This window comes from Ananas comosus, linkage group 11, assembly GCF_001540865.1.
Source record: "Ananas comosus cultivar F153 linkage group 11, ASM154086v1, whole genome shotgun sequence".
NCBI lineage: Eukaryota > Viridiplantae > Streptophyta > Magnoliopsida > Poales > Bromeliaceae > Ananas > Ananas comosus.
The window spans coordinates 418,160-432,226 of NC_033631.1; the positions used below are offsets into that span (position 1 = coordinate 418,160).

Consider the following 14,067-nt stretch of genomic DNA (forward strand, 5'->3'; position numbering starts at 1 on the left):
TACCTTAGATGTCACAAAATTATTTTCCTCAAAACAATAAAATAGCATATAATAGCAGGGTGAGACAAATACATCATACACTAATCCCTAACAGACACATACAATGATGCATGAGTTGCATTAGTGTATACATAAGAGTAAGTTAAAAAATGGAGAAACCAAAGCATTGCAAAACGTTCAAAACCATAAATCTTAGATGAAGAGAGATCACAGAATTACATGGCGCACATATATTTATGACGTTTTCGATGATGTAGCATGAGCGTCTCCGCTGGTGCTGGTCTCGACTCGCAGACTATTTTCCCTTCGATAACTGCCTTTCGCACCCTGATCATAATATGGGGTGATAATTTTAGGGTAATAACCAAGAAATATACTCAAAGAAGGGTTAAACATATACAATCTTCTTTCAAGCAATGGATGTTTACTAAGAAAATTCCGTCGTCAATCGATGTCCTCAATTACTCATCTGTTATAAATTTATAACTTTGTTTTGGAGCTAATCCATTACGAGATTCGACGAATTTCGACAAATAACATATGCTTAACATGAATCATCTTGTACTTAGATAGTGATTCAGAGAACATACAAGGTTGATAAGAGAGATGAAGTCACTCAAAAGCATCACTTACTTGGAATATCGTTCCCAACTTCTTCAATCCCCTCGCTCGTAACTTCAAAACGTCTTTGGAAACGGTGTGATCTCTCAAAACCTGAGAGACAAGAAAAAAAAAAGTTTCGAATAAATCGAGCAGCACGCGGTCGCGAATGCATCCAAAGTAGTTTTCTCTGTAAGAGATAATATACCGCTTGGCAGACATGCGAAAGAGTTGTTTCGATATCGACCACATTGATTTTCCACAGTGAGTTGATCATTGCATCTTTCTTCTCCTCAACGATCTTAAGAAAGCTCTCTTCCTTATTTTCGCTCTCTTCGAGCTTCTTCATCCCCTCTTGCAGCTGTATCAATGAGACGGCCCCTAACAAAGAAATGTAGTTTCGACAAAATTAAAAGCGAGTTTGTCGAAATGTGTATTTGAAAAAAAATGCGTCGGTAGCCTCGAATGAGTACCTGAAGCTGCGTTAACTTGCGATTTGATGTGGTGACCTTTATTTCGTACCCACTCGGCAATAAATGGTACACCCATGTAAAGTTTGTTCTTCCCAAGCTCTCTCGCCGCTTGTCTTGCGTAGATGTAACCAATCGTATGAAGCATAGCCTCGCCAAAAGCTGAAAGAATAAGGCAGTTTCAAGTCAGAATCAAAGGAACGGCACTTTATGTGTTCACAGGACTGCAAATTGATCGAGAACTACAAATGGTCATTGCTTGCATTACATGCTGATGAGATTCCATGATCAATAAGTACTCATTTTGTGTTGACTGTTGAGCATAATATTAAGGCTAAAATAAAAAAAAAATTTCCTTGTAAATATCCACTTTTTTACTTTTCCTTCCTAATTTTCAAAAATCTATATTTTGTTTCCTCAAAATTTTAAAAATATTTTTAGAGAATTGTGACGTTCGTAAAGAGGGCGAAATGGCCAAATTGTCCTTACTTGTTCTACAGAAATATATATATACACACACACACACAAATAGACATAATATATATATATATATATATATATATATATATATATATATATATATATNCCAAGTTATCTCCTATTTATAGTGTTCAATTTGTTGTTGGAGAGAATATTAATAAGCCCCATGAATCAGCATCCCACTACAGCGCCCCATTTGCACTAGCTCCATGGTGTTCATGGAAAGGCCCCACATATGTGTGTGTGTGTGTGTGTGTGTGTGTGTGTGTGTGTGTGTAGATACATATTTCTGTCATTTTTTTAAGAATATTTTCCGTATAAATTATAGACAGTGTCAAGTGGATCCATAATATAGGTTTCTAAAAATCGAGAGAGAAAATAAAAAAGCCGGTATTTACAAGAGGATTTTCTGTATTTTAGCCTGATATTAATTGTTTTTCAATGAAAACGTCTTACATAGCAGTTGACAATTTCATCTGATGTTCGGAGGGTTGAAAAATTTTACGAATGCTATACTATGCTAGAGAGTTGAAGGAGATGAAAAATCTTATTTATTTTAAGAAAATCCAAGTTACTGCCACATTTTTAAGGTTACATTTAAAATCATCGATCTCTATATTCGAGAAAAAAGTAATTTGAAATGATGACAAATTACCAGCTTGAGACAAACGGCGAGCCTCCGCATTCGCCCACTTCACAAATTCATCGTTCTTCCCTTCCACGTAGGGCTGAAGCCGGTCTTTCAGACTCTGAATCAGCTTTTGTTCTCTTTCTTTTTGCAACTCCTGCACTTGGACAAAGAGAATTATTCAATCAAGTTGAACATTATAACAAAAAATATTAACCACAAGATTAAAACGCCACAAAAAGAATATTTTGTTATCTATAGCCTAAAAGCTACATTTAAGCAAAAAGAAAAGTTTCTCTGAAATGAAGACACTAGAATTACATGGACTCGATGTTTAGGACTGTAAAATGGATTTTCATTTTAATGGCTATTTTAATCGTAACAGGAGTTCTCTTTAGTTCTTTCCTATTACAATTGGAATACTATCTTAGGGAAACTTTTATCGTAAAAAGTTGATTAATAAATCAATTCCCATCCGTCTCTTATCATAAGTCGATTGTCGAAACAATCAACTAAGTTTCTAAAAGAACTAGATCTACTTGGTGTATTATCTCACCATAAAATGATCTCTCTACTGACTTTAGTTATGTCGCTGAAAAGGGGGTAAATTGGTCATTTTAGGCAGAAATTATGTGTTTTTTTTTCAAGCAGTCAGGGATGGAATTGCAACATATCAGAATATGCCAGGACTAAAGTTTTTCAGTGAGAGGTTCAAGGAATAAATCGCGAAATCAAGCATAAATCTACCCATGCAACTTACTATCAGGTTTAACACCTTAAAGGCACATTGCAAGATACCTGCATCTTCTCTTGAACTCTCCGAGCGCCCGGAGGTTGTGAATCTTCTTCCAGCTCTACCGAAGCTAAGGATGCTAGAGCAAGCTGACCAACATAATCTTCAAAGTATTCACTTCCGAATAACATTCCGAAAACAGCTGAAGGATCTACCAAGTTATCCCTGAAGACAACAATGTCAATGCCCCCCTTTGTAAAAATTTTCAGAACCTGAATTTTCATGTATGCCCCCTTTACAAAAACTTTTCAAAACCAACTCCCCAAAATGGGAAGGCTCCCAACCTTAAGATAATGGCACATTCGTAAGAAACAGCATTTTCATAAGCTATATATGAAATTTCAGATTTCAAGATACTGTAACTCTCCAAAGAACTTTTATGAGCATGAAGTAACATTAAATAACTTGATAAGGTTAAATCAAACAGACTATAACTTGAGGACTTACTGGGGAAGGCCTTCCTTTCCATATTTGTCGTACGCCTCGCGTTTCGCAGGATCACTTAGGACTTGATACGCCTCCCCAAGGACCTTTTAGAGCCCATGCAAACAATTAAAATCAATTTTAATACACCTTAAAGAATACACACTGTTTTAGTGATACTTGAACTGGTGAAGTCATTGTACTTCAAAATTGAAACAAATTGTAGATGGAAAAGACTATTCACCACAAATATATAATAAATTATCCCAGCTTATCAAAATCGATCTATCCATGCAAAGATGGCTTTTTAGATGGCCAAAACGTCTGCAAAGAGAGAGCAATTTATTTTCCATTACTGCAGGAAGAAGAATGTTCTGCGCGACTTTAATGGCTAGGAAGGGTTATGTTTGACAAATTGCAGGTTGGTTTCTGTTGAAGCAGTGATTAAGATCAGTGGCTAAAATTTACCACCAATTAGAGTCCATTAGTCCAATTAGAGTCATTCATGGAGTTGATTAGTTAGTCCTGGTAGTGAGATGTAGTAGTTGCTGGAAAATAGAGATGTGTTGAGTAATATCTCATTTGCACATAAAGAAGTTACTGAAGACTCCAGATATTCGGCTTTGGAGCCTACGAAATCCAAAACAGCACAACAAATTCAATCTTGACTTGTTTAATGTCCTACAGAGTATTTCTAGTTTTACTTGCAACTGGTGTTAGTGATATGAAATCAAAGACTACAGGATCTACAGTATAGTTCTGTCATATCGACAGTTAGGAGAACTACGCAACTCACCTGGAAATTATGAGCAGCTTTCGGATCTCCAGGATTTTTATCCGGGTGTACCAACCTTGCCTACAAGAAGCATAAGAAAATAAATAAGAAGAAAAAAAACCAGAAAAAGAAAAAAGATTTGCTTAAGCATACCCCAAATAAAAAGCATAAGCAGTTCGGCTCATTTAATGTTCAAAGTACTAACAACAAAGCGATAAACAGGTAATCCGAGAAATCCGTAAAGTAGTACTAATCTTCAGTTAATCACTTACCCTCTGTTGCAGATCAAAACACACAGTGTATATGCTTCAATAGAAAAATATAAGCAAAAATGGCGATTCACAGCGAGAAATGTCAACATCACTGATTCAAACAACTAATAATACTTTTTCCACCCCAACTAAATTTCTTTCGAAGTGTCGAATGAGTTCATGAGTTCTTTCCCTCTTTACTTTATTTTCCTATTTCTTACGTCCTAGTGCACCTTGCAATATTTGATATCATGGTATTTTAGGCTAGAAATCAAGTGCATATTTTAGTAACTTTGATAATTTAAATAGATATGTCCATTGTTGTATTGCTATCAAAGAAAAATATTAAGGTGACGCTCTAAGGCTCGTATTCGGTGTATCGATTTACTCAAGAAGCATACAGTATTTGGTAAATGTCTAGAATGAATAACATATTAAGCCTTCAAATTTTTTTTCCGAAATAAGATAAATCACCGTGCAGATAAATTCCTTTCATTCATGAGGAAATCGATGAGGAGAAACTCTCGCGTCCGCGGTTCTGAAGTCGAGATGGAATTGATAAACTACCAAAACCTATAACCCTAATGGCATGTTTGGATCACTTATTTTAGACAATGGAATTGGAATGGAAATCATTGATTCTGATAGTTGTCTTTTCTTTTATAGGAATTGGATTCCGATTCCCATTCCACTCCGGAATGGGAATGGCCAAATCTATTTATGGCCCAATTTGACTTTGAATCCCGAATTGGCCCATTTCAAAGTAAACTATTAAAAATCCTCTTTCATCAACAGCTACCTCCTCTCTCTTCTTCACTTTTCTCTCTCTTAATCAAAATCCTCTCTAAAAAATTCTAAATTTCTATTCCGATGTCCATTCCAATAACGAACCAAACATTTTTGGATGATTCGTCGTTCCTTTTCCCATTCCAAAGCAATCCAATTCCACTTCTCATTCATATTCCAATCATGAACCAAACATGCCCTAAAAGGGTCTAAAGAGGTCGGCTAAGTCGCGACATCAGTAGATGTCAATAGAAGAACTCTATTAGGAAAGGCACAGTAATCAATATGACTTAGTGATTCTTACAACTCCAGAGATTAAAAATGTCACATTTTGAGCAAGAAAACTGTTGAATTAATCAAACAAAAATTGAAAAATTCATGAATGAGTTTGTTTAATCACCTTGAGATAATAGGCCTTCTTTATCTCAGCAGCAGATGCAGTTTCACTCACACCCAAAATATCGTAATATTCCGTCTCCTTCACCATGGCTCCAAAAACCTAATCAACACTATCTGCAAGAGATTAAACAGAAACAAAAAAAAAAGACAAATTAATGAATCGACACTCCCTGAAACAGCATGCAAATCATAAACTCGGTGAATTTTATGGCGGAAAAGACGTTTCTATGCTCATTTTTCGCATCCAAAAACTTCAAAAACAAATTCAAATAATCGAAAAAACATGAACAACAAGAAATTAATCTGAATGAAACCCTAAAAAACAACACGGAATAAAAGAACAACCCGGAACAGATCTGTAGAGGAATCTCTGATTAGGAAAAATATAAAACAAAACGAAATCGATCGCACTGATAATTCAAATGATCTATGAATTTAACCTCAAATTTCGAAGATCAATTGATCCCCAGATGGGAAAATAGTCACAAATCTCCTGAGACTGTGACTGTGCTTCCTCTGGGGAGAGAAGTAGAAATTAGAAGGAAAAAATAAATTAAAAAAAAAAAAAAAGAGTCTAGGGTGCGTGGGATGATGAGCAGGATGTCAATGCGTACGGATACGGATATCCGAAATTTTATTGGAACCCGAATCCCAAGGTAGCGGATTTATTCGTTACTAAGGCTTCGTTCGGTTAGGATATAAACAACAATTACAGGGATAGATACAAGTATGGGATAAAAAAAATAGCGTTTGGGATGAAAATTAAATTATTTTCGGGAATAAAAAAAATAAGGTTTGGATAAATAATATGGAATAAAAAAAAAATAGTGGGTAGATATATATAGAAAATAGAGGTGTTGGTGGGAATGATTATACCAGCTTATTTCAGATATCCGAGAACTACTATTTTTAGATAAAAAATTTGTGTTTGGGTATAAAGCGGGGATAAGGGGTTAAACCTCCCAATATCCCCGATCCAAACGCTATCTAAACGAATATGATTTCGGATATAGATATTAAAAATAAAACTCTAATGAATATAGATGTGAATATAAATTTTGAATGTACCTGATCCGAGCCGCAATTTATTTTACATTATATATAATATGTATATAAAAATTTGATGTTATATTTGAATTTGTATTTCAAAAATTTAGATTTAATGTAATATATTTTGAAATCTTGAAAAGAGAAAAAATTATTTTGGGTTCAGATTTGGATATAAATTTTTAAAATCTATCGGGTTCAGGTTCTGGTTCAGGTTCAGATTCAAATTTTGAGTTTAGAGTCGGGTTCGGATTCGGATTTTTAAAAATCTGTCTCGAATCCGATCGATGACATCCCTAATTCCTAATGATGAGTTGTTTGCGTATTATTATTAATAGCATCCTTTGTAGGAGGAATAATTTAAAACCTGGGTCGAACGGGTACGATCGATCGGACCGGACCGTGATCTAGTTTATAAGGCGATTCGGTTTTATTTTTTGAATCGGATAAGTCAAAAAGTTATTTGGAGCTGATCTAATTGAAGGTCAGATCGTTTTAAAATTCAGCGGTTTAAAGTCAACTTAACTGATTTTATTTTCTTTTAGCACGGATTAGTTTTATAAAAAGTAAAATTTAAAAAATTATATCTGTTTAATTTGGTTTAACAATCAGTATTTTATAATTAAATATCATATTTAAATAATTTTATATAGCAAAATTAAAAATAATAACTAAATATTTATAATGTGATATTAATGTAACCCATTAATATTGTTGGATTGCTACTCCATCTGATTTTTAAAATATTGAGAGAGAGAATTATTACATACACCTGTCACATATTTTTGAGTTTAATATATTAAAAAAATATTTTTTTTTATTACTCATCTTATTCAATTATGCATGACTTAGCATTTATTCAATAAAGAAAATACAAAAAAAGATATCCTAACTTTTGTCAAAAGTCAATTAAAAGAGGACCACAACAAAATAAAAATAAAGAAGCATATTTTTAATGTGCCCTAAAAATCAAACATAGTTTCAATAATAATGAATTTACAATTACAAGAATCGCATTAAAATATACGAACTAAAACAGTAAAAAAATAAAATATATTTAAAATTTGAAATTAAAGTGTTGTTGGTTAACTCAAATTTAGTCGCCATATCGAGACATGTATCGATGCAATGATAGTGGAAGCGGTGTCCGCAAACCAATATGACAAAGTTCACGAGAATCGGCCGCCCTTTCTCGAACTCCTCGAGGCAAATCGGCCGGCAGCTGCAGTCGGTCGCAAGCCCTGACTCGACCACGCCGGTGAGATGCGCCACCACCTTGACCTCATCGAGTCCCTGCTCAGACCTGCACCGCGACGCGGCGCTGCGCACTTGCTCGGGGAAGTCCCTCCTGAAGGATTCGAGCGTGCGTGGGGGCAGGTTCGCCAGGCTAGGATCGGTCGTCGCTCACAAGCTTGGGTCAGCATATCTAACAAATATTTAATCTTACAATTCAATGTTTTAGATTAGACCTTATCAAAAATTCTATGACATACAACCTAGTGTTAATTCAAACAAAAAAAAAGTGTTTCTGCACGTACGTATCGCACTGAATCGATTACGACATATTTTCTTGTATAAATATAGGTCAGATAACATGTCGACATACAGGGCAGGTCGACGCGAGTTCGAGCCATGTCCTGATGCAACGATAGTGAAAACCGTGGCCGCAGCCCAAAAGGCCGAAGTTCAGTAGCACCTGCTGCTGCTGCTCCTCCCCGAACTCGTCGAGACAAATCGGGCAGCGGTCGGCTGCGAGCCCCGACTCGATCGCGACGGTGACGCGCGCCACCACCCGCAGCTCCTTGAGCCCCCGCTCGGCGCCGCACCGCGACACGGCCTTCCGCACCTGCCCCGCAAAGTCCCTCCGCAGGGATTCTCGCGTGCGCGGGGGGAGAAAGCTCAGCGCCGGCGCGTCCTTTTCCAGTTTCCGGATGAACTGATCCCTGCTATGTCGTTCTGCGACAAACCGACGGAAATCCCAACTCACCGCCGCCGAAGGGTAGTGAGTCCATTCGACGATGCGCGAGACACCGTCGATCTCCCTCGTCCGTTTCACTTCGAACTGGAATTCGAATACGAGCATGGGAGGAGGCGGAGGCGGCGGCGGCTTGTCGAGTTCGTGATGCGTCGACCATCCGACGCTGATGCGCGGCGAGGCGCCGGGAACGTAGGATGCCATATGAATGCTCAACAAGTACAGTGGAAAACATAGGCGGCAACAAAACCATGATACATGAAATTATGAACACAAAAAGAAAGAAGAGCCTATACTATGTTTATATATGTGTGTGTGTGTGTGTATATTTTGAAATCTACAAAGAGATTGGTGTGTTTGGTATTTGCACTAAAACCTAAAGAAGGGAAAGAGACAAATTTGGTTCCCCAAAGATGAAAACTTTGTGTTTCTTGTGGTATCTTTGTTTGTAATTACTCTTGTTGTTTTTGCATTTGGCATTATTAATAAAGTTAAAAAACTTTTTTTAAAAAAAAAACTATGGAATCATCTTAATGTTTAAAATTAGAGTTAAATAAACTTTTTTAATTTTTGCCCATTTTAAGATAGCCACTTAAATTTCTCATATATTATTTATTATCTGAACTTTCAAAATTATCCGTGTAGGTTTGTATTCTACAACTTAAAGTTACTAAGGCGTCGTCTGGAATTATAGAAAAACTGCATTATATAGCATGAGATACTGCACTAGCAAATCTAAAAATTTTCTCGTATGAATCAATATATAAGGGAGAAAAAAAAATACAAATCTTCTATAAAAAAATAAATTAGTCATTAATATTGTATAAAAAAATATTATTATTTTTACAATTGTTCTTTACGTATCTTCATATTAATTCTGAAAATGGCGCATGATAGGCTTGTTGGAAATACCGTCAAACACGTGTTTTTCTATATAAATCATCAAAAATCGTTCATCAATTGATTCAATATGATTAGAAGAGGTGAAATGAAAGATTACATAGGATAAAGGAGAGTAGAAACTTTTTATTACAATCTTTTTTAACTTTTTACTACTGCTAAGAAAAAAAATGCCCTTGTTTTTATGTTGTTTGCATGAAGTGATGATATACGATGAACCACGAATGATCAATAATTTTTATTCTAAGACAAGTACTAGAATGATATATGATTCAAAATCTAGGGACTAAATATCAGCGTCTCAAATGTCGAAATTAAAAGTTTGTGGACCGGAGTATTACTTGCACCTTTGGGTATACGCGCGCGACACAACAAATATTTGACGAACAATGTCTTAAGACTTAAAATTAAAATCTAATTTTATGAATATGATTTATACTATCTAAAGAGGCTATATATAAAAGTTCATATATTTATAAGGCTAAATTATAGGAAACCTCTCTATAACTTCTACATGACTCATGGACACGATAATCTGTCCGCGGATTATCCAACCCGCCCGTTTGCCAAGTCTGACACGAAGCCAGACTCGACACGGCCCGATCCATGCTGTGCGAGCCGGAGGGACATGTTGGGCTGTGACCCATATTAGGGGCCGGGCCTCAGGCCCGACCCAGCTCGGCTCAATGTGGGTCGTGCCGGCCTAGTACGGCCCATATTATACCCCTACTTGGAGGTTTATTTATTAACAACAAGTTCAATTATCAAGCCACTAGGAACATCACTATTAGCATTAATTGCAGCAATTCATCTACCAAATCATTGAAGAGATCTGTAATCAGAAGTCTCCTTGATATGTGAAAATTATCCACTCTTTGATTGATTGAGAAGGACTGTGGGACCCTTCTTCTTAATGAATATCTCATCTTAGAAGTGGCCTTGATATGTGAAAATTATCCACCATTTGATACTCAATTGGTTGTTTCTCAAGCGGCGTGTGAATCATCACTAACCACCGTCTCGACTGTGACTGGACTCATTCTGGTCTTCGACACGTGGGTAAAATACCGGCATTCTTCAGCATCAGCACATATTACAGTTCATAGAAATCAAACTCGTAACCTACTCTGATACTATCTGCGGATTGTTGACGAGAAATGCACTTGAGAAGTTCGAGTCCATACAAAAGAGGGCAACCAATATATGGCCCTTCTCCGTCTTTTCCGCGTGGGCAGATTGTCGGCATATCTGCCAACATACTGAAATACTTGCTCATCTTCTTCTTCTTCTTCTTCTTCTTCTTTTCTTATGAGTGTTGTAGTATTTGTGAGCTTTTATTTTTGTGTAGAGCTTGTTCATCTTCTATATATCAAACTTTCTCTTATAGTGTGGTTTAGTGATTGTTTGATTGTACTTAATTTGTTTTTTTAGATAAAGTTGAATTTAGAATAATCGCTTATTTTTTAGATACTAATTGTGTGGATAAATGAATTCCGGGCAATGACAATGAAATTAAGAAAAAGATCACCTTTTATGTGGTGGAGATGGAATAAGACTTTTCCTTAAACTCAAGAGAAAACTTTAAATACCATTCCTGTAGTTTCACACGTTCTCATTTTAGTACCTTGTGGTTTAAAGTATACAAATTTAGTGCCATGTGATTTTATTTTTATTTTTTTATTATCGATTCCACTATTTTTTTTTTTTGTTAAATCAATGACAAAATTAAAACTAAAATGTACTAAAGTGAATATTTGATAAACTTACATGAGGTATCTGAAGTTTTTTGTATATAACTTAACGAAATATTAATGAAAAAGTTGACGAAAAGATAAAAATAAAACCACAGGACACTAACTTAATGTATTTTAAACCACAAGGCACTAAAGTGAGAAAGTGCGAAACCATAGAAATGGTATTTGAAGTTTATCCTAAACTCAAATATATACAGATACTTATGCGTACGTATTTATTAAATTCAATGTACTTGGTTAGACGGTTGCTTCTAAAAAAAATATCCATTTGATGTACGAAAAGAAGCCTTAACATCTTTTTTATTAGAAACCATAAAGCAAAAAGAGCGATATTAATGCTTTTATTTTTTGTGACTAATTGATAGATCGAAACCAGAATCTCTTTAGACTTTATATTCCTCAACAACTTTTCTTATATCTCTTTAATTGAATAAAAAAAAATTTACTTTAAAAGTCAGGCCGAACAAATACATACAAAGAAACGAAATCGCAATCACGCGAAATAAGCCATGTGAAGAGAGAGAAAGAGAGAGAGATCTACAATAATTTCCTTCCATTTATATACTCGAAGAAAAGCTATTTCAAAGATCAAACCAAACAAACACATACGGAGAAAAAGAAATATTCTATTTTAGAAAATAAATCAATGAGAGAGAAAGAGAGAGAAGTGTGTGGACCAAAAACAGAGTACTTGTTCTTAAAAAAGAAAAAGAAAAAGAAACAAAGCTTAAACAAATACAAATGGTTCTTTAATAATAGCAGAACCACTATTACGGCCGCCTCCCTAATTTTCCACAAACCCCACAATCCCAACCACTTCCAAAAGCAATAATAATACTAATAAAAATTTACAATACCAACTCTCTAATAAAAAAACACAAACACTCTCTCTCTCACATAATTATGGGTTGGTTCAGATGCACCAATCTACTGTACCCATCACAATTATTATTATTATCATAATTGTTGTTGTAATTATTATAGTAATTATAGTGATTAGTGTTCTCATTAACCATCCCATTTAATCCATTAAATCCATTTAATCCATTGAGATATTGTAGGATCTCAGTTAAGGAGCAGAGTCTATTGGTGAGTTCCAGGAGCTGGGTTCTGAGAACAGAGTTCTCCCCCTGCAGGGCAGATAAGTGGGACTCAGTGCTGCCCAGGGAGCAGAGCAGCTGCTGCTTCTGCTGCTTCAGGCAGCCCAGCAGGGATTTCAGCTCCTCCAGCTGCTGCTGCTTCCGCTGGCGGCTGCGCCGCGCCGACTCCCGGTTCGACGCCATCCGCTTCCGCCGCTTCACGTCCATCTGCACCTGCAGCTCCTCCTCCGATGACCCCGACGTCGTCGTCGTCGTCGTTGTTCCGCTAGAAGAAGCCATTCTTTTTTCAACTTTTTGAGTACACAAATTTAGAGATTACGAGGTGTGTGATAATTCAATGGATCTAGAGCTAGTAGTAGTTATTATGTGATTGGTTAAGTGGTTTTGGTGGTGGTGGTGTAATTCGGAGAAAACATAGAACCAGTAGAGGAAGAGAACAGAGAAGGATTGAAAGAGGGGGGTTCGGCGCCGCAGGGAGGAGTTGATCATAAAACCCGAGAGCAGGATCTCACTGAGGATGAGCGGCATCAATTGGAAACATCAGCAGGGATTCATGGTGTCCATGTGAAACAAAAATTAGAACACAAAAGAAAAAACAGGGGAAAAAAAAACAGGGGAAAAAAGTAGATAAAAATTGGATTTTTAGGCTCAGGGAGAACAGGGGAATCTTAAGTCAAAGCACCCAACTTTTTTTTACAAGAATTTGTTTGTGTTTTTGGATCTAAAATCCAAAAACCTATGGGGGAAATTTTGGCAGAGTCTCCCCTGGAAATGGAGAAAATAACAGAGCAAGATGATAATAAACCCCTTTAATTTTGATATCAAGTTGAGGTTTTTCTCATTTTTTTTTTTTCTGGAGTCCAAATTCAAGATGTGATTTCTAGTTTTTGGACTTAAAAACTCCAAAAAAGATTGGTGGAAATTTTGGCAGAACCTCCCCTGTAAATAGGAAGAAATCAAAAGGGAGCAAAAACAGGGGATTTATGATTATGAATATGAATATGAATATGGATATTCCACCACCAAATTAAGTGAGATTCAGGGGAGGGGGGGAGGGTTTTGGGATTAGGAATCTTAAAAATGAGACCCCCAAAAGAAACCCCAAAAAAAAAAGAGAGCAAAAAAACAAAACAGAGGAAACAGAGGAGCAGAGTAATGGTATGAGAGGAAACCTTACTAAGGGAGGAGAGGAGAGGGGGAAAAGGGAATTGGGGAGGGGAAGGGGGTGGAATTTATAGAAGGGGAGTGGGAGAGAGAAATTATTTTAAAAAAGTAAAAGATAATAATAATAGTAGTTTAAAAAAAGATTAAAAGAAAAAAAAAAGTATTGAATTAAATTACAAAAAGGGTGGTGGGGAGAGAGTGAGAAAGGGAGAGATTTGGAATCTCCAAAGAGGGGGTTGTTTTTGTGTTTTGTTGTGTTGCAGTAAAATTTTCAGTTGATGACATGTATGGGAATGTTAAAAGTAAAAGAGTTTGATTCTGTGTACAACAAATATGCACTCTATAACTACCCCAAAGCTCATTGAGATGGAAACTATTATTGTATGAAAATGAGAAATGCTTCGATACACCGACTAATTTAAATTGAGCCATTTATTTTTTTAAAGTTAAGATTGACTTTTACGTAACGGTAGTCTGGTCAACAGGTTACTAATCAATTGTAAAAATAATATTAAAAAATAT

The 14,067-nt window shown here is 36.0% G+C and overlaps 2 protein-coding genes across 2 annotated transcripts; both read right to left on the reverse strand.

Moving 5' to 3' along the window:
* LOC109716896 (chaperone protein dnaJ 10-like) lies at positions 1–6,191 on the reverse strand. Its single transcript, XM_020242505.1, has 10 exons — positions 6,046–6,191; positions 5,607–5,719; positions 4,191–4,250; positions 3,419–3,501; positions 2,977–3,136; positions 2,206–2,335; positions 1,074–1,232; positions 809–981; positions 634–714; positions 1–327 (listed from the first exon to the last, which is right to left on the reverse strand). Exons 2-10 carry the CDS (start codon positions 5,691–5,693, stop codon positions 235–237), a joined length of 1,026 nt encoding a protein of 341 aa, XP_020098094.1. The 5' UTR covers positions 5,694–5,719; positions 6,046–6,191; the 3' UTR covers positions 1–234.
* Positions 11,952–13,599, reverse strand: LOC109717795 (bZIP transcription factor 11-like). The gene has a single exon (XM_020243715.1). The coding sequence runs from the start codon at positions 12,658–12,660 to the stop codon at positions 12,175–12,177; it is 486 nt and encodes a 161-aa protein (XP_020099304.1). The 5' UTR covers positions 12,661–13,599; the 3' UTR covers positions 11,952–12,174.

Coding starts and splice junctions, on each gene's coding strand:
- LOC109716896 (XM_020242505.1), bottom strand. CDS start 5,693: ATGGTGAAGGAGACGGAATATTACGATATTTTGGGTGTGAGTGAAACT. Junction 982..1,073: donor GCAAGTTAACGCAGCTTCAG/GTACTCATTCGA, acceptor TTTCTTTGTTAG/GGGCCGTCTCATTGATACAG. Junction 328..633: donor AGTTGGGAACGATATTCCAA/GTAAGTGATGCT, acceptor TATTATGATCAG/GGTGCGAAAGGCAGTTATCG.
- LOC109717795 (XM_020243715.1), bottom strand. CDS start 12,660: ATGGCTTCTTCTAGCGGAACAACGACGACGACGACGACGTCGGGGTCA.